The 19888-nt window shown below is 37.4% G+C and overlaps 1 protein-coding gene across 1 annotated transcript in view; it reads left to right on the forward strand.

The window, feature by feature from the left end:
• The window catches only part of LOC136880799 (pancreatic lipase-related protein 2), an 80413-nt gene extending 61671 nt beyond the window's left edge, over positions 1-18742 (forward strand). The window contains exons 6-7 of the mRNA XM_068226236.1: positions 9236-9350; positions 18513-18742. Of these exons, the coding sequence (XP_068082337.1) occupies positions 9236-9350; positions 18513-18741 (344 nt within the window). The 3' untranslated portion in view covers position 18742. The remainder of the gene's footprint in view (positions 1-9235; positions 9351-18512) is intronic.
• The last annotated feature ends 1146 nt before the right edge of the window (positions 18743-19888 follow it).

The raw sequence follows: 19888 nt of genomic DNA on the forward strand, positions 1-19888 counted from the left end.
AAAGGAACAATTCGAGATTAAAGAAAGAAAAATCATGAGAAAAATCTTAGGGCCAAGAATTAAAAATGGAATACATTACCCCAAACCCAACTTGAAAATATATTTCCTATCGGCAGCCCTGAAGATGGTTTTCCGTGGTTTCCCATTTTCACACCAGGCAAATGCTGGGGCTGTACCTTAATTAAGGCCACGGCCGATTCCTTCCAACTCCTAGGCCTTTCCTATCCTATCGTCGCCATAAGACCTATCTGTGTCGGTGCGACGTAAAGCCCCTAGCAAAAAAAAAAAATATATATATATATCAAAATATCTAAACTTACTGATACAATGAGACTGCAACAAATTCAATTTTTAAGCCATTTGGGAAGAATGAATAACAACAGACTTACTTACCGAATACACAAATTTTTCCAAATCAAACTATGAAATCAAAATGGTATAAGCAGGTAGAGAAAGACCTCACTGAATTAAGATCACCAAATCTGCAGGATAAGAATATAATCAGAAAAATTGTTCACACAAGGGGATTTGAGGAAGACAAGAATAGATCAACATGTCGTACTTGGTTTAAGGAACAGAAATCACAACGATCAATGAAAATTAAGAACTATTCAGCAGGGAGGAAAGCTCAATAAATGTTGATTCTGCATTGTCCTAAGTGACCCATTCGTGCAGAAGAAGAATACGAATAACAAGAAGAAGAATAGTGGCATGAACATGACATGATATGACATGATATAACATTTACTGAAGGATAGAGAGGAGCATTCTGTAAGGGATAAAAACGAGACATTCAGAACCTTTCACATCTACTACAATTAGGGTCAGAAAAGTGCAAAGTTTGATTGAGGGATACTGAACAGGAAATATGAAGCAGCCTGTTACAAGAGATTGGAAGCAATACCAGGCTCAGCTTAGAACCCATGGTCACAGTATATCACAATTTGTGTGCCCCTGTAAGGTGTCTAATAATAATAATAATAATAATAATAATAATAATAATAATAATAATAATAATAATAATAATAATAATAATAATAATAATAATAATAATAATAAATTATAATTATTAATTATTATTATTATTAATTATAATTATTAATTATTAATTATTATTATTATTATTATTATTATTATTATTATTATTATTATTATTATTATTATTATTATTATTATTATTATTATTATTATTATTATTATTATTATTATTATTATTATTATTATTATTATTATTATTATTTGGAACTAGCACTGTGGCCTCGTTTAGTTTCATATCTCTTATCGTTACATCATTACAAACTGAGTCTAACCATCGTCCTCTTGGTCTCCCTCTATTTCAAATCAATCAATCAAATCTCTTTATTTGCAAATGAAGTGTCTATCTCGGTGGCAAATGGTACACTAAAATACATTATTATCAAGCACTAAATTTTAACTTAACAAGAGACGAAGAAAATTTTCCTAAAATACAATATTATACAACTTACACTAATAATTTTTTCTATTAAACACACACACATCATCCTTAATAAATTTATATTGTTTAAAAAATTCTACTTATAATATCTCCTATACTTATAAACATAGTCAACTCATATACAGTATGTGAAATTACTTCTAATAATACTATACAACTGGTATAAGATTAAAATTAACATTGTATTTATTTACATATTTATATTTTACCAATTTTGGAACCTAAGTAGCATAACGACCTGCTGCGTCTTAACCAGAGCGCCTTTTGCCAGCACTTTTCAGAGTTCCTGAATGGCCTTCACAGCTACCATAGCGGTCCCAGGGCCCTCGAAGTCCCCACTGTACTTCACCCCTACAGGCAGTCCCCTACTTGGGCTGTCCAAACTCCATAGACCAGGGGATGGAATTAATTTAATCACACACATATTTTTTTTTACAATATCCTTCACTGGTCGAATGCCCTCTAACATTTAATTTATTTTCTCTGTTGCTGTTCATTCTCTTCTTGAATATCTGTACAGATTTGGAAAAGGATCAAACACTACCCCTGGTAAACTGTTCCACTCCTTCACGCCCTTCCCAATGAATGAAAATTTACCCCAATCGCTTCGGCTAAAATTCCTTCTAATTTTGTACTTGTGGTCAGTTCTGCCAATATAATTATTTTCCAACCGAAGCCTCTCACGGATTTCTCTCCATGCTTCTTCTCCTGCATAGGCTCTATATAATCCTATAAGTCTAGTTTTCTCCCTTCTCTTACTTAAAGTTTCCCACCCAAGTTCCTTTAACATTTCTGATACACTAGTCTTTCTCCTGAAATCCCCTGTTACAAATCTTGCTGCTTTTCTCTGCACACCATCTAGTTCTTTTATTAGGTATTCTTGGTGAGGATTCCAAACACTGTTTGCATATTCCAATAATGGACGAACCATACTTAAGTAACTTTTTTCTTTTAATTCTTTGTTGCATCCTTTAAGTAGCCTCATTATGACATGTAACGATCTGTATGCTTTCCCAACAATGTCATCAACATGACCCTTCCAGTGCAAATTACTTTCAAATCTCACACCTAAGTATTTGCACTTGCCATCTTTTGGGATAACTACCTCATCCAAAGTATATTCAAATTCAGTTTTAAAGCTTCTGTTTGTAAATGTTGTAACAGTTGATTTGTGTTCATTAAACTTCATATTATTTTCTTCAACCCATTGTTGGATACTCTCAAGGTCCCTTTGTAATTCTGAACAATCCTCAATGTTATTTATTTTCCTATAAACAATTATGACATCTGCATACAATCTTATTTTCGATGTTATATTGTTCCCTAAATCATTTGCATATATTAAGAAAAGTTACGGACCGATTATACTACCCTGTGCAATTTCCTTCCAAACTTTCTCTTCCTGGGATATATTATTTCCTACTTTGACTTTATGAACCCTTGAATTTAGAAATGTTCTTATCCAACGTATAACCCTCACGTCCAATCCTATTCCCTCCAATTTCTTTAATAATATTCCATGTTCCACTCTATCAAAGGCTTTGGAAAGATCTATGGCTATGCAATCTAACTGGCCTCCTGAATCCAACTGATCTGATATGTCCTGCTGAAATCTCACCAGTTGTGCCTCACAAGATAATTTCTTTCTAAATCCATACTGGCTCCTCATGAACCAATTTTTATCATCATATATCCCTCTGATGTACTTTGCTATTTCTATTACCATCTATGACTGAGTCTATTATTCTCCTAGATAACCTACCTTCCTCCATTCGCCTCACATCACCCCACCACCAAAGCCATTTTATGCGTACAGCTTCATCCGTTGAGTTCATTCCTAACTTAGCCTTTATCTCCTCATTCTGAGTATCCTCCTACCATTGTTCCCACTTTTGTAACTGTGATTATTTCTGCTACTTTCATGTCTGTTACTTCTAATTATGAATAAGATATCCTGAATCCACCCAGCTTTCACTTCCTTAAAGAAAAGTTGATCTGAAAAGAGACCGATGTTAATATAGTTTCATCCAGGAGTGGACTTCTTTTTTACAAAATATTGTTGATCGCAAGTGAGAACTCAATGCAATAGCTTTACTGCACCTTGATTCAATCTCACTTACTATACTACCATCTTGGGAAAACACACATATATATATAAAATAAGAGTTTTGTCTGTACATTGCTTAGAATTTGAAAAGAATGGTATTTCTGTATCGGTCATGTCCACAGTAACAAGGAAATGCACTTTTTACTTTTCCGTAATTTCTGTCTGTCTGTCTGTCTGTCTGTCTGTCTGTCTGTCTGTCTGTCTGTCTGTCTGTCTGTCTGTCTGTCTGTCTGTCTGTCTGTCTGTACATGCATCACTAGAAAACGGCTAAAGATAATTTAATCAAAATCAGTATGCAAAGTCGGGGAATAAGTCGCTACAATCTAAGCCATAAATAATTTTATTCACGCTGATAGAAATGGTAGTTTAGGGGAAAGCCTAAAATTTTATTTTCAAATATTTATGTTATTAGTGGTCCTATCTTAAATAAAAATTGGTATGCAAAGTCAGGGATTTAGTCACTACTATCTAGGCTATAAGAAATTTTATTCACGCTGAGTGAAATGGTAGTTTAGGGGAAGGCCTAAAATTTAATTCTTAAAAATTTACATCATTAGTAGTCCTATCTCATTGAAAACTGGTATAAAAAGTCGGAGAATGAACCACTACAATCTAGGCTATAAATTGTATTCACACTGAATGAAATGGTTAGTTTAGGGGAAGGCCAGAAATTTAATTCTCAAATATTTATATCATTAGTGGGCGTATCGATAAATACTACATAAACAAAGTTATAGAGAATGAAATTTCCAACCATTTATGTCATACATTTTTACCGTACAGTCTATGATGTGTTGGGTATTCAGCCCAAAGACTGGTTTGATCCTCTGCAGCTCCGCCAACAGCTGTCATTAACAGCCTAGGCGTCACTGAAGAGGCGTACTAGGGAAATGAGGAGTGAGGTAGTTCCCTGTTGCTTTCCTCACCGAGCCAGCCGTTGCTATTACATATCAGTCTGCCAAGCCCACTGAAATGCATGCACCAACCGACCCTACGAGCAATATTTTCACACCATTCATAACAAGGGACTGGCTCTCTTATGCTGCCTCTCAACTCCGATAGATGGGATTACTGCTGCGTACAGAGTATAATAGCCTGACTGAATATTGGTGGGAAGTAGCCTGGGAGTTAGAAAACTTTATTCGTTAGCATGCCATTCCTCTGGTTCATACATTTTCTGATACAGCTGGTATGTAACACACTGGTTCTTTATAGTTTTCCAGTTATTCGATCCCTACTCTGATGCACTGTTTTGAATGAGCAGTGTGCATACTTAAGGCAGAGGTTGACTTAGTAGTAGTAGTAGTATGGCGTATTCCAAATTATAGCACCACATTTCACTAAATAACTCAAAATTCAACCCTGAAAAGAGCCGTTTCTTAAGAAAAGCTTCTTCACTTTTATTATATTCTACATTCATTTTATTCCAAATTATCAGTGAAGAGGGGATTTCTCCTCTGGCTTGGAGGAAACTTTTTTCCTAGGGAACAGGTTAGTAAAAGGGCATAGTTTTTTCCCTGGGAGTTTCCACTACTTGACCCTCTCCTCACCGATAAAAGACGAAGAGTGTTCATGAATCATGGCTGTCTGCGGCTTGGCCATTCCAGCTCTGGAACTTTGGACTGTTAATTCGGCAGCGTAGTCCTGTTCGTTAAAAGTGAGAAAATGTGCGGTGCTTCATTTGATCAATTATTTCATATGAAAGCATTGCTTTTAATTGCGCCATTCCTACTGACGTCATTGTAATGTATGTTCGTTTCAGTTGGTAAAACCACTAAGACAGTCTTTCTGAGGATGTAAAAGGGCAGGTGGAGAGTGAGTGTTTACCATTATAATGAAAACTCTAAAACCTGATTGCCCGAGCTTGATAGCTGCGGTCGCTTAAGTGCGGCCAGTATCCAGTACTTGGGAGATAGTGGGTTCGAACCCCACTGTCGGCAGCCCTGAACATGGTTTTCCGTGGTTTCCCATTTTCACACCAGGCAAATGCTGGGGCTGTACCTTAATTAAGGCCACGGCCACTTCCTTCCTATTCCTAGGTCTTTCCTATCCCATCGTCGCCATAAGACCTATCTGTGTCGGTGCGGCGTAAAACAAATAGCAAAAAAACCTGATTGTGACTGATGGTATGCAAGCGCGTCTACCATTACGGTGAAAATTCCCTAACTCAGTCTTCATATGAGAAAATATGTTTGGTGACTTCCCCGTCGCGTTTCTAGGGGAACGTTAAGAGCTATGCAATTTAATACAATCTTGCTCACAACGTGTACACTAGAATTCCGTATACAATGTAGAATCCCGTAGTGAAGCACGGGTACATCAGCTAGTCCTAAATACTTGAAATTATCTACCTGTTCCAGCTTTGTATTCCAAACCTGACATTCAGTTCTCTTATGTGAGACACAAATTTGAATTTATGATGTTAAACTTTTGGTCAGGATGTAACAAAGGAGAAGTTGCCAGAGCATTTACACTGAAGAAAATGGAAATTGCAACACCCAGAAGGAGTGGTGCTACATTGTTGCAATTGAACATGAAGCTGATGATGATGATGCTTGTTGTTTAAAGGGGCCTAACATCGAGGTCATCAGCCCCTGAACATGAAGGACGAGCGTTCGGTTGTGATTCGATGATTACACTTTCAGGTCCCTCTGACCACAAGTTTGGACAACAATCAATACAGGATGTGCCCACCACGAGCTGCAATACATTGATGAATTCGTCAAGGCATGGAGTCAATAAGGCCCTGGATCACTTCCTAAGGAATTGTGGCCCATGCTTGCTGCACTGCGCAGGTCAGTTGTTCCAGGCGGTGGAATGGGGAATGTCTCGACTGGACTCCAGAGGGCAGCGTATAATGGAGATGGCTGCCAGATTGGATTTAATGGTAATGAACATTGGGAATGTGCCAACATTTCAATGAACAGACTGCCGTGGAACTATACCTGATGTGACTTTTGGGACAGATGACATTGCATCCAGAATTATTGCATGGCATGTGGTTGAAAATTATACTGGAAGTGACGATCAATATATTGTTTTCCGTGTCTGTCAAGAAACTCAGCAATCAAGGATCACTTCGTCCAAGCCAGTCAGGTGGAGCACAGCCTGTATGGACAAAAATAAGTTCCCTGCTGTTTTGCAGAATTGAACACAGAGTATTGCGAATAAATGTCATGGTCACAAAGGAAAAATAGCAGCTAACAAATGTGTTGAACTCACTATGGGGCTCATTCAACAGGCATGTGATGCGTCCATGACTAGGCATAAACAGTGACACAATAAGCATCCAGCGTATTGTTTTGACTGACGAAACTGCTGAGCTGAGAAGACAGTGCCTGAGACTTAGATGAAGGGCACAAAGAGCACTAGACAGTCAAGAAGATAACTCACTTTTAGCGGAATACAAGTCTGGTAACTAATAAGAGACAAGATAGTAAGATCCAAGCAGTAGAAATAGAATTTTTAAGAACATCAGTTAAAAAGACAAGAAGAGATAGAGTTTAAAATATTAAAATCAGAGAAGAGCTAAATATAGAACCGTTAGTACAGAATATACAGAAAGCAAGACTGAGACGGTTCGGACATGTAAAAAGAATGGGAAAGGAATGGGTAGCAAGAAGGGAATTGGAAAGAGAAGTTAAGGGAAAGAGACCAGTTGGAAGACCGAGAAGAAGGTGGATGGATCAGATTTGGAAGGACATTAGAGGAGCTAGATTGGATGTGGCGGAAGTAATGGAGCGGGAAAAGTGGAAGGATGGAAAAGAGTGGAGGAGGCTTGTTAACCACACCCGATCCAGGAAAAATGTGCCACTCTTTACACCTGAAGAACAGATGACAGCTATTAACTCTCTTAGAAACAAGAAGGCTCCTGGACCAGATGGTATTCCAAAAAGAACTAAAGGTGATAGCTGAATTCTGCTCTGATCTGCTGCTGAGAATGTACAATCATTGCTTGAAAGCAGGTGCTTTCTGTATTCCCTGGAAAATAGCCTGACTGGTTTAGATCAGTAAAGGTAAAACTGGGGGGTTATAGACATTTATGTATGTTGGATACTGCTGGGAAGGGACTAGAGAAGCTTGTACAACCCAGAATACTTTCAGCAGTTCAATTTGCTGGGAATCTATCTGATTGTCAACATGGATTTTGCAAGGGTCACTCAACAATTGATGTATTCAGGGAAGTAGTGAACAAAGCAGAAAGAGCACAATTGGGTAGTCATTATTCTAGAAAAGTGACACTTCTTGTGACCTTAGATGTAAAAAAACGCATTCCATTTTGCAAGATGTAGTGATATGATGGAAGACTATTTGAGAGACTATTTGAAAGATCGCTCTTTGGTATATGATACAGAAAATGGTCAGAGAATAAAACAGCTCACAGCTGGTGTAGTACAAGAGTCTATTCTTGGTCCAAATCTCTGGAACAGTATATGATACAGAAGATGGTCAGAGAATAAAACATCTTGCAGCTGGTATAGTGCAAGAGTCTATTCTTGGTCCAAATCTCTGGAACAGTATATGATACAGAAGATGGTCAGAGAATAAAACGGCTTGAAGCTGGTGTAGTGCAAGAGTCTATTCTTGGTCCAAATCTCTGGAACATTATGTATGATGAATTATTACGACTGAAGATACCAGAAGATGCTAGACTTCTAGGCTATGCTGATGATGTGGCTGCTCTGATAGTAGTCCGTAATTTGGAGATGGCTCAACTTAAACTGAACCACATGATGCGAGAGTGGTTCCGGGTTGGAGACATGCATCGTGGCAGAAGGGTGTGTGGTTTTTAGTGGGTAAGAGTCCCACACACTTATGAAGTGCGGATCCTTACAAGTGTCTTATTGAAGATTTTCCACATTCCCTCATAAAAAATATTATTATTATTATTATTATTATTATCATCATCATCATCACCATTATTTTTATTTTTTAAAAATAAGGAAGTTATACTAATTTGTGTGCTAGAGGTTTGTTTCTTGGTTGACTTCCATTAAGCATTCTGTTCTTTGTTGTGGTTACCATCTTCTTTCCTAATTTATGGAATTATTGTTTGTGTGTATTGAAATATGCTAGTACACTACACGTTAACATCATTAAAATTGCCTTTCTAACTGAAATGCTGCTAAGGGATTCAAGAAATCAAATATGACTGCTCTGTGGATGTCATTCAAAAAGTACTTAAAAGTTCTTCAGCAAGGTCATTCTTTTACTATGAAAAAATGGGAATGAAATCAGTATAATTCATTATGACTGTTACAATCACTACAAAATTACAAAACAGCAATTTAGTATCCAGTTATGGAACACTGATTTGTAGATTTTTGCCATCCCCTCTGAACTATATCTCTTACAAATGGTTTACTTTAGAGTGGATAGGAGTGTACTCTGATGACACGAATAATCCCAGAGCCACTGAAGAAGGTAGGTTAGGAAACTTATGAAAAGCATTCATGCCTCCTTACAATACCTATTTAGTACTTCAGAAGCCATTCATTAATTTTTTCAACGTTTGTTAAGAAATAGTGTACAGGATAATTTACCATGTTCATAGGGATGTGACAACTCAAAAATAAAAATTGTTTTCTTCACTGGAAAATTAATAGGTATATGTTTTATCTTAATCCATCTTCTGTTTCTTTGTAACATAGGTCAACAGCTAAGAGTAACGGTTCTTGTATCAGAGAAGACTCTTCGAGCAAGAGGCATCGTACATCTTCAGTTAAAATATGTTTCCGGTTTTGCCAGCTTTGCTTTGCAGTATGAGTAAGTTACCTAATACAGACTGCTAAACTTCTCAGCAATAACTTCCACTGCATAGTGATGAACATTATTGGCTGCCATTGTTATGGCTTCCACAATGGGTTAGATTTCTTAAGACATGATATGGGTTTTTGGGTTTATACCACCCAAAAGTCCATATCATGTCTACAAGTATGGACCATGAAAGAATCAATGTTAACATTAGTTTTCTTAAGATTAATGCCTACAGTTTTAAATTTCATTTGATAAATTTACTTTTAATTTCTTGTATTTAATATGTGTTGTTCCTAGTATCACTTTGTATTTAACATTCCTGTAATATTCTCTTTCATATATGTACCAGTAACTGTTTAGTTGAATTTCATTAAAGTACTAAGTGAAGAAGTTTAATGCACTGAAGAAAGAATGATAGGTACTATTACTAATTCTTATTTTGTGGTATTCCTTGATAATTATGGTAAGTCATATTTCACTTCTAAGGAAGCAGACTGTGAATTTCTATTTTAATTATGCTCAGGGATATTTTAAATGGTTGCTATTAAAATTGCTCTTACTTTATTTTAAGCTCTTGATAATTGGTTTACCCTGTGTACTCACAGGGAAGAGAACTCCACATTCTCATGAGAATTAGTTTAAAGAATAAAGTCATGAAGTTGAGCAGAAAAGTAATTCATGATTTCTACAGGTTATTTACTAGATGGTAATGCAACAATAATGATATCATTTATGATAATATATTATTATTACCGAGTAAGTTGGTCATGAAATTAGGGGCGCGTAGCTGTGAGCTTGCATTCAGGAGATAGTGAGTTCAAATCCCTCTGTCGGCAGCTCTGAAGATGGTTTTCTGGGTTTCCCATTTTCACAACAGGTGAATGCTGGGGCTGTACCTTAATTAAAACCATGGACGATTCCTCTTCCCACTCCTAGGTCTTTCCTATCCCATCGTCACCATAAGATCTATTTGTGTCGGTGTGACGTAAAGCCAATTGTAAAAAATATAATAATATTACAACATAAACAAACCCCATGGCACTACAGCTCTAATGGGCCTTGGCCTACCAAGCAAATGATGCTCAGCCCGAAAACCTGCAGATTATGTGTTGACACATGGTCAGTGCGACGAATCCTCTTGGTCATTATTCTTGGTTCTCTAGAGCAGGGTCACCATCTCACTATCAGATAGCTCCTCAATTGTAATCACATAGGCTAAGTGGACCTCAAAACCAAACCTCAGGTCCAGGTAAAAATCCCCGACCTGACCGGGAATCGAACCTGTGCATACCCACTCGTAGACCACAGGGCTAGATGATGATGATGTTGATTATTATTATTATTATTGTCGTTTGGGCCTACTGAGGACCACGGGGCTCGTTTTGACTCCTTGTATGGAAATTCTGTTTATTCTTTACCCAGAAAGCTTTCATCTTCTGGCTGTGTGCTTGTTTCCTTTCCTCGGTCCACTTCGGTCGGGTGGTGCCTGTACTCTGTCTGTTGGTGAGAGACTCTGGAAAGACACCTTGAAAGGTCAACTGCCGGAATAATACAAGATCCCCAGCTGTTCTAAGTCGGACTTCACTGTGGTGATCCATTTATTTTTGGACTCTTTCCCTCTGCCTGTAGTGGTAAAGATCTTGCTGGTAAGTCTGTAAGTACTCATACGAGTCAAATGCCCATAGAAAGTCAATCGCCTCTTCCTCATGGATGTAACTATGTCTTCTTGATGGTCATAGATCTCATTGTTGTGCCTTATCCTGTAAGTACCGTCCCCTCCTCTTATTGGTCCTAAAATCCTCCTTAGTATTTTTCGTTCCTTGAGCTCTAGCTTCCTCATTGGACCTTTTCTGTTCATCAGAAGACACTCAGAGGCGCACAGTATGGACGGTCTTACTACTGAATTGTAATGTTAGAGTTTGAGGTTCTTAGATAGGCACTTGGATATATAGATGCTCTTACAGGTATGGTAGATCCTTTCCAACTTGGTGCATCTGGTGTCTATAGCTAATGTCTCATTCTCGGTTGCTGAAATCCACTCCCCTAGGTACTTCACTGCAGGAACCTTATGAATGGTGGTGTTTTCCAATGGCATAGTAGGTGGAACTCCCTTTATGTTAGTCATGAACTCAGTTTTCTTTATATTGACTCTCAAGCCGGTTTTAGCTGCTATGGTATAGAGGCTCTGTAGCTGATGAGTAGCTTCTTCTATGTTGTTGGCTAATAAGGTAAGGTCGTCGGCAAAGGCCAGGCAAGGTACACTGAGATTATCTTTCTTGTAGCCAATTTTCAGTCCACTTCCTGGAGGTAATGTGGCAGTCCATTCCCTGATAATCTTCTCTAGCATGCAGTCAAAGAGAATGCAAGAAATTCCATCACCTTGTCTAACTCCCGTTTGGATAGAGAAACTCTCTGAGAGCTCACCTCTAAACTGTACTTTGGAGGTGGTGTTCTTCAGCATAGCCTGGATTAGTCTGGTGGTCTTCTCATCCAGGCCTAATTCCCATAAGGTGGAGAAGAGGGTCTGCCTATCTATTGAATCATATGCCTTCTGGAAGTCCACTAGTATGACTAACCCATTGGTGTCTGCCACGATTCTTGTACCTCAGGATTGTCTCGAGGTTCTGTATCTGCTCTGAGTTCCCTGTAGAAATCTCTTGAGTTGTGCCTCTTAAAGTCCTCTTCCACCTGTTGTATTAGAGCCTTGTTATGGTTCCTCTTAGCCTGTCGTACTATACTGGCAGTTATTTTCCTTTGAGTAAGGAAGGCTTGGTAGTTAGCCTCATTTTTGCATTGGTTCCACATGACCCAGGCTCTGCATCTATTTTCTGTAGCATGGTCACATGTAGTGGTCCACCATGGATGGTCTTCTGAGCAGCATCCAGTAGAGCTTTTTTTTAGGTTGGGCCACCCTTGCTTCTGTGTGTTTTCTTTCAGAGTGACTTTGAAATCACAGTCTTCATCACTCAGTCGGAGGATGTTGAACTTTGGTATTTTAGCCTTTCTGCTGACATTCGGTGGCCTCCTCAGTGGTTGTAGGATAGTTTTTACCAGAGATAGGTAATGGTCCGAGTCTAAGTTAGCACCACATAGCACCTTGACATTCTGAATCTCATTGTGATGCTTTTTGTCCATGGCCACATGGTCTATCTGGAATTCACCTAGTAGTGGATTTGGGCTCTTCCGTGTCTTCATATTCCTAGGCAGGTGTTTGAAGGCAGTTGATTTTAGGACAAGACCATATTTGTCACAAAGGTCTATAAGATGTTCTCCATTCTTATTTGTCCTCTTATGGGCTGGGTAGAGGCCTACTATCCTGTGATATTTTTTCTCCTACCGGGCGAGTTGGCCGTGCGCGTAGAGGCGCGCGGCTGTGAGCTTGCATCCGGGAGATAGTAGGTTCGAATCCCACTATCGGCAGCCCTGAAGATGGTTTTCCGTGGTTTCCCATTTTCACACCAGGCAAATGCTGGGGCTGTACCTTAATTAAGGCCATGGCCGCTTCCTTCCAACTCCTAGCCCTATCCTATCCCATCGTCGCCATAAGACCTATCTGTGTCGGTGTGACGTAAAGCCCCTAGCAATAATAATAATAATAATAATAATTTTTTCTCCTTTCCTACCTGTGCATTGAAACCACCCATCAGTATGGTGATATGATGTTGTGGGATCTTGTCCAGGGCTTTTTCTAGAATGCTCCAGTATTGTTCAACTGCTTCCAGGTCATTTCTATTTGGGTCGTTTGTGGGTGCATGGAAGTTCATTCTGGTATATGCCCTATTGCAGAACCTCAAAGATATTGAGGAGGTTCTACCATTAGGTGAAGTGAACCCTATTATGTGATCAATCATGCTATGATGAACAGCAAAACCAGTGCCAAGATGTGGGACTGTCTTCATCACCCTGATGCCTGGTTTTCCCTTGTATATTCTGTATCCTTGGGATTCAAATGCATCTTCGTCTGTGAATTGTGTTTCTTGTAGTGCTGCAATCTTGATGTTATATTTGTTCAGCACATCCAGAGTCTGTTTAAGTTTACCAGTCTTTAGCAACGAGTTGATGTTCACTGTAGCCAAGTAGGTGATATTTCTCTTTCTTTTCTGCTGTTGTTTGTATGGTGGAGTACATGAAGGTGCAGGCTCCCCAGAATCTGATGACCTGCTTGCCCCATCACAAGTGGGGGGTGGATTTGTTACCACTTGGGGTATTCTTTGTATTAATGTTTCCTTTCATCTTGAGTCCAACGAGTAAGTAGATGAGGCCACCCTAGCAGGTGACGGTTTGTCTACTCAAGGTTGTTAGCCCTGAGGAGAAAAAGTGAAGGGACCTGACACCTCGAAAAATGAAGGTATCTGCCAAAGAAAGACAAGGGCCACAAAGGGCATGAAAATGAAAGACTCCCTAGCCCTCTGAAACCTAATAGCATCAGGGTCAGAAAAGAACAAGAGTTGACCAAGGAAGGTCGGAAAGGACAGATGAAAGTGAGGAGACTCCCTAGCCCTCGGAAACCTAATAGCATCAGGGTCAGAAAAGAAGAAGAGTTGACCAAGGAAGGTCGGAAAGGACAGATGAAAGTGAGGAGCCTGGCACAAGTAAGTGGAAATAATGCCAGGACTCAGCTAAGGGCCCCGTCGTCCCAATCCACGCTCCAAATTCCAGATCCCCTGGGGCCCCTTTTAATCATCTCTTACGACAGGCAGGGGATACTGTGGGTGTTATTCTACTGCCCCCACCCACAGGGGGTTAAGTTAATTGTACTTATATCCAGGCACACAGCACATACGACCCATCTGACTGCACTACAAACATATTGCACAGGTAAATGAAAATATGAAGAAAATAATAATAATAATAATAATAATAATAATAATAATAATAATAATAATAATAATAATAATAATAATAATAATAATAATAATAATCATAATAATAATAATAATAATAATAATAATAATAATAATAATAATAATAATAATAATAATAATAATAATAATAATAATAATAATAATAATATATTATATACGAAACGCTGGTTAATAGAGCAAACGCCTGAAAAGCCTTACATCTGATACATTTTTGATATTTTTGACATGCTCTATTGGTGAAAAAATCTAATTCCCTCCATGGGAAGCTAAGCCACTGAGTTAATCATGCCCCACCCCCTTATCCAATAATAATAATAATAATAATAATAATAATAATAATAATAATAATAATAATAATAATAATAATAATGATATATATGCAGGTGAACTTATCAGAAGCCCTTATAAGTGGCACAGTCTGATAACTGCATACGGGAGATAAATCTCCACAATGGATTATTGCCCGCCTAGCAATTCCGAATGGAATGATGGAATGATGAGTCTAGTGTCAGACCTAAGACGAAATGCTGGTTAATAAAGCAAACGCCTGAAAAGCCTTACAGCTGATATGTTTTTGACATCCCTCATAATTTCACATGCCAAGACCATATCCTCGTTTGCCATTTCCATTTTATTCATGTGTGACATGAGGGCTTCTTCATCAGACAAGTTGGGTTCTATCCACTTACCTCGATATATAAACTTTCCTACCCACTTGATTTTTACCTGGTTCACATCTAACTCTTTAGGTGTCAGCTCTATATTGTTATTGTTGTTATTATTATTATCTCCAAAATTTTCTTTGGAAATGGGCTCTTTAATAAGCCACTAAATGAATTACGATGTCTTTTTTTTAAATATTCAAATCTGTAGGGATATGACATTGTGAAGATTTTAAAATTTCTCATTTTCTAAATGAGTACCATCAAAAGATTAACCAAGAGCATTTTTTGGACTTCTGATGGTCCTTACACAATTACATGTTCCACATGACATTCATCTTCGTCGACTAGGTACTGCATACAGTCATTGTTGCGTGCAAGCATATCACAACATATCACAGACCAAATGTTTGCATTCAGATCATCAAGGGTACGTGATACCGAATGGAAACACTGTCAACACTGTACATTTAACATGCCCCACAGAAACACATCACAAATCATGAGGTCCAGACTTCTAGGGTGACAGAGGAATGCAGGTCCCCTGTAAACAACCATATTTGGAAAGAGTTTGTAGAGGAATGGTAGATTACTGCAGCCAATGTGTGGTGTGGTCCCATCTTGTTAGGAGACTTGCTGCTCAAATTCCAAAGCCTCTGAACTCACAAAAAATCTGTAAATTGACAAGAAAGCATATAAGGACCTGCTGGAGGTCAGATAGGATGGATGAAAGTGAGGAGCCTGGCACAAGTAAGTGGAAGTAATGCCAGAACTCAGCTCAGTGCCCCGTGATCGCCAACCCACGTTCCCAAGTTAAGAGCCCCTGGATCCCCTTTTAGTTGCCTCTTACAACAGGCAGGAGATACCATGGGTGTAATTCTACTGCCCCACCCACAGGGGAATTATTGTTGCAAAAGGTGAAAGTAAGAGGAGTGTGACTGCTTCCTGTGGCATTAAATGGATCTACCTTAAGGGGATACAGAGCGGCCTATCTTAACAATATTAAATTTGTTTAATACATGTTCCTTTTTCTCAGGATCTAATAAAGTTATGAAAATGAAATTTATGTCACAACCTTCCTTGACATACTGACAGAGCGTTTTCGTAATTGGACTTAAGGGGATTCAGATACATATTTTTCTTAAACAGTCAATAAATAGAATTCTTTTTTCCTAAAAAAACAACCAAATTTCAAACAGTTTTATTTAAATCAGGAAATCCCTCTGTTAAAATGTTAACCAATATGAGACAAATTCATGATGAAAATTACACAGCTCTGTGATAAATAGTCACCTAGAAAAAGGAACATACATTTGAAAAAATTGGAAAGTGAGAAAACTGCAATTAAAACTTTCCACACATATGATTTTCTCATTGTTAGTGCAAGTTTAAATTAAAATTGTGGCAGCTTTTAATTGTTAAACTATAATATATTATACATCATTTTAAAGAGCAGACTTTGGAGATTCATAAAATATAAAAATATAAAAAAATGATATTTTTGACCATTTTAACCATTCCGTATCCCCTTAAAAAAAGAGGTTGAAGGCAGTAAGTACAGTATTTAGAAGTTTTGTAATGTTTCCTGATAAAGGATCCTCGATTCTTCAGGCCACTGAAAATGATTATGGAGCAGAATGTGAAAAATGGACAATGGATGAGCTGTAACTCTGGAAAGGCCATAAAACAAAGAAATATAGCTTCTCTATTTTGTACTGCATATGGAAGGATAACAACAACAGAAAAGGAAAATAGCTCCTTTTGAGTCACTAAAAATTTTCACCAATGAAGATTTTCAACCTTTATCCTTAACGGAGAGACCAGGTTCCTCCCAAGAAAAGAAAAACCTTCTTGTGATAACAACTCAAGACAACAAAATGATGAACGAAATAAACAAGCTATTTCACTAGAAAACTGCACCCTCATCCTAAAGCAACCAATGTGAGAAAACAAACCAGAAAGAGCAAGAAGTCTGAAATTATGACGTTACTTCCATTCAGGAACACGCTTCTGCAGGCTACTAAGAATATAGATGATGCTTGTTGTTTAAAGGGGCCTAACATCGAAGGTCATCGGCCCCACTAAGAATATAGATTACAAGTAACAGTTCCTATGCTGGCAATATCAGGTGTCTTCTGGTTTGGGCTAGATCAAATTTGTTGCTTTCATTGACTTCTTTGACTCATCATTAGCTGTGACAATACAATATAAGGAAGTGAATGAGGTATGAGCGATACTAGTAACATTATTCTTTATACAGCTGGTACCTGTTATAAATGGTATGAAAATGTTCCTCATAGGGTCAGTTGGTGCATGCATTTCAGTGGGCTTGGCAAACTGATATGTAATAGCAACTTCTGACCTGGTGAAGGAAACAATAGGAAACTAACCTTATTCCTCATTTCCCTGATATTCCACTTCAGTGACACTTAGGCCATCTACAACAGCTATGGTGGAGCTGTTGAGGATCAAACCAGCCTCTGGGCTGAATACTTAACATACAACAAGCAACCATCTTGTTGGGCAGATGAAAAGTATGATTGTGTGATCCACCTCTTTCGTTGACTTTCAAAGGAACTGACTAAACATTCTGTGCAGGATATCAAGAAATTATTGATGAGGACTGGGTCCAATGTAATTGCTGTGAAATGGTGGCATGAAGTGGGTTTGAACTACAAAGGATCAAGCTTATTTGTATGTGATATTTGTTAGTGTGTACTCTTAGAGTAGGTATTCTGTATGCACTTTCAGACCTGATCCCCCCAAACTTGCATTGTTTCTAAAATTTTAAAATTATACTCATACATTTTTTGTTGCGTTTCCTCATGTTGTGAATAACATGTTGTTAATAACATTATTACTAATAATAATCTGAATTCCATTTGCACTGTTTGGTGTAGGGAACCAATTTTGCATTAAGTGCGTACTCATTAGTGCCCTTCCCCTGTCTTCCAAATAAATGGGTCAATTCCAGCTAACAGTAAATGAGAGCCATAAACTTCTAAACTTTTTGATCACTTTCTTAATTATTTACCAAGCTCTATGATCTCAAATTGTTTATAGTATTAGGGTTTAAGATTCCATCCCTCTTTCTTCATTTAAAAAAATCAGAAACACATCTTAGAAAATATCTCAAATCTACATCAAATAAGAGTGTAGAAGTGTATTTGCCTAAATTACAGTATATTGCTAGTACCATAGTGCAAGCTTGAATATTTACCTCTATGAGGAAATTACATCATGTTACTTAAATAATTATTGTTTCATCAAAGAGCATCTGAACTTTAGGAAGGAACTAATAATTTAACATATTTAACATGTGGTTGGGTTGTCTAATATACTGTATTTCAGCCTTTGATGATTTTTAAAAAATGTAACTTATTGTACACACGACAATAAACTGAAATTATTCCAATACAACCATTAGCCTAAAAGATTTCCCTAATATTACTAATATGTATTTATAAGTTTAGATCAGTCAGCTGTATTAACTTGTAAAACTTATTAAAAATCCCTTGTAACACTTTATTTTTTAAATTTTTGATACAACTATTAATGCTCACTTAAGACAAAGTAAGAACTTCATCTGTCTTGTTGTTCCATAATATTCAAGATACAAACTGAAGTCATATAAAACTTTCCAGTTTTCCAGATATTGTTAAAGGTGGTTTATCATTGTGGGGTCTAGCAGCCGTTGACTTTGGCTCTCTACATCCCAAGACCACACCCACTCTTACTGCTGTCTTGAGTTATCAAGCAATGAGTTTCCAACCTACAGCAGACCAAGAAGTTTCCTCTATATTTAATCCACAGGTCTACATTGATAAGGTGGAGCTGGCAGATCTCAATGGGAACAGGTTAGTTTCATGGTGAGATAAATTCTGAAAGTAGCAGTAACTCAGAGGTAATCAACGTGACACCTCCATGTTGATGTGACAACAATCAAATGAAAATTAATAAACTATTTATTTGCTCTGAAATAATTTCAGTATTTTCTCAGGATATCATGTTTTCAATCAATCAATGACCTGCATTTAGGGCTGTCGCCCAGGTGGCAGATTCCCTACCAATTGTTTACCTAGATTTTTCTTAAACGTTTTCAAAGAATTTGGAATTATTTCAAACATTTCCATCAATAAATTATTCCAGTCCCTTATTCCTTATCCTATAAACGATTATTTGCCCCAACTTGTCCTCTTGAATTCCAACTTTATCTTCATATTATGGTCTTTCCTACTTTTAAAAGCTGCACTCAAGCTCATTTGTCTACTAATATCATTCCACGTCATCACTCCACTGATAGCTCGGAACATTCCGCTTAAAGTCAAAGAATAATACTAGATTATAAATTCCACCTATTCAATACATAAGAGTTTTTAAATTTAAATTTAAGGAATAAATCTTAACATATTAGATGCAGGGACATTTTTTGCCCTTAATGAGGGCATCATCAGCCTAAAAATCTCATACCTGAAAGAATCAATAATCAGGATCCTGAGTGTTATTATTTGTAGTTTTTAACAAAGGTCTGAAATATAAATAAGAGGATACTGTTGTAGGTACAAATGTCTAAAAAAAGACTAGCAAGCGGAAGACAGTAGTTATAAGTACTCTTATGACAGTCTTATAATCAGTCCTTATTATAGATTTTTACGAATGTCTTGTTTTTAAATGTGGTAACAAGTAGCGAGTTAAAGGTTCAAAATGAATATGTAAATTGCTATGTTGAAATGAAAACTGGCAAAATATGGTGTCTTATTCTGGAGATGGTGTAAGGAGTTTATAATAGCTTAATATTTAGGATAAAACTCACTCTTAGTAGTGGTTAAATTAAAATCCAAAGTTGTTTGTCTGTTGAAGTTGTTAATCTTATGTGAAAAGATAAGGCAGCAAATTTCTTATAGCACTTGGGAGCGAGGACAAATACTCATCAGAAACATAGCTATATTTATATTAGTAGGTAGATGTGGTTGTAGCTTCTTGTATTAAAAGTCAAAAGTAAAATGTGCAAGGTTGAGAA

This window comes from Anabrus simplex, chromosome 1 (assembly GCF_040414725.1).
Source record: "Anabrus simplex isolate iqAnaSimp1 chromosome 1, ASM4041472v1, whole genome shotgun sequence".
Taxonomy (NCBI): domain Eukaryota; kingdom Metazoa; phylum Arthropoda; class Insecta; order Orthoptera; family Tettigoniidae; genus Anabrus; species Anabrus simplex.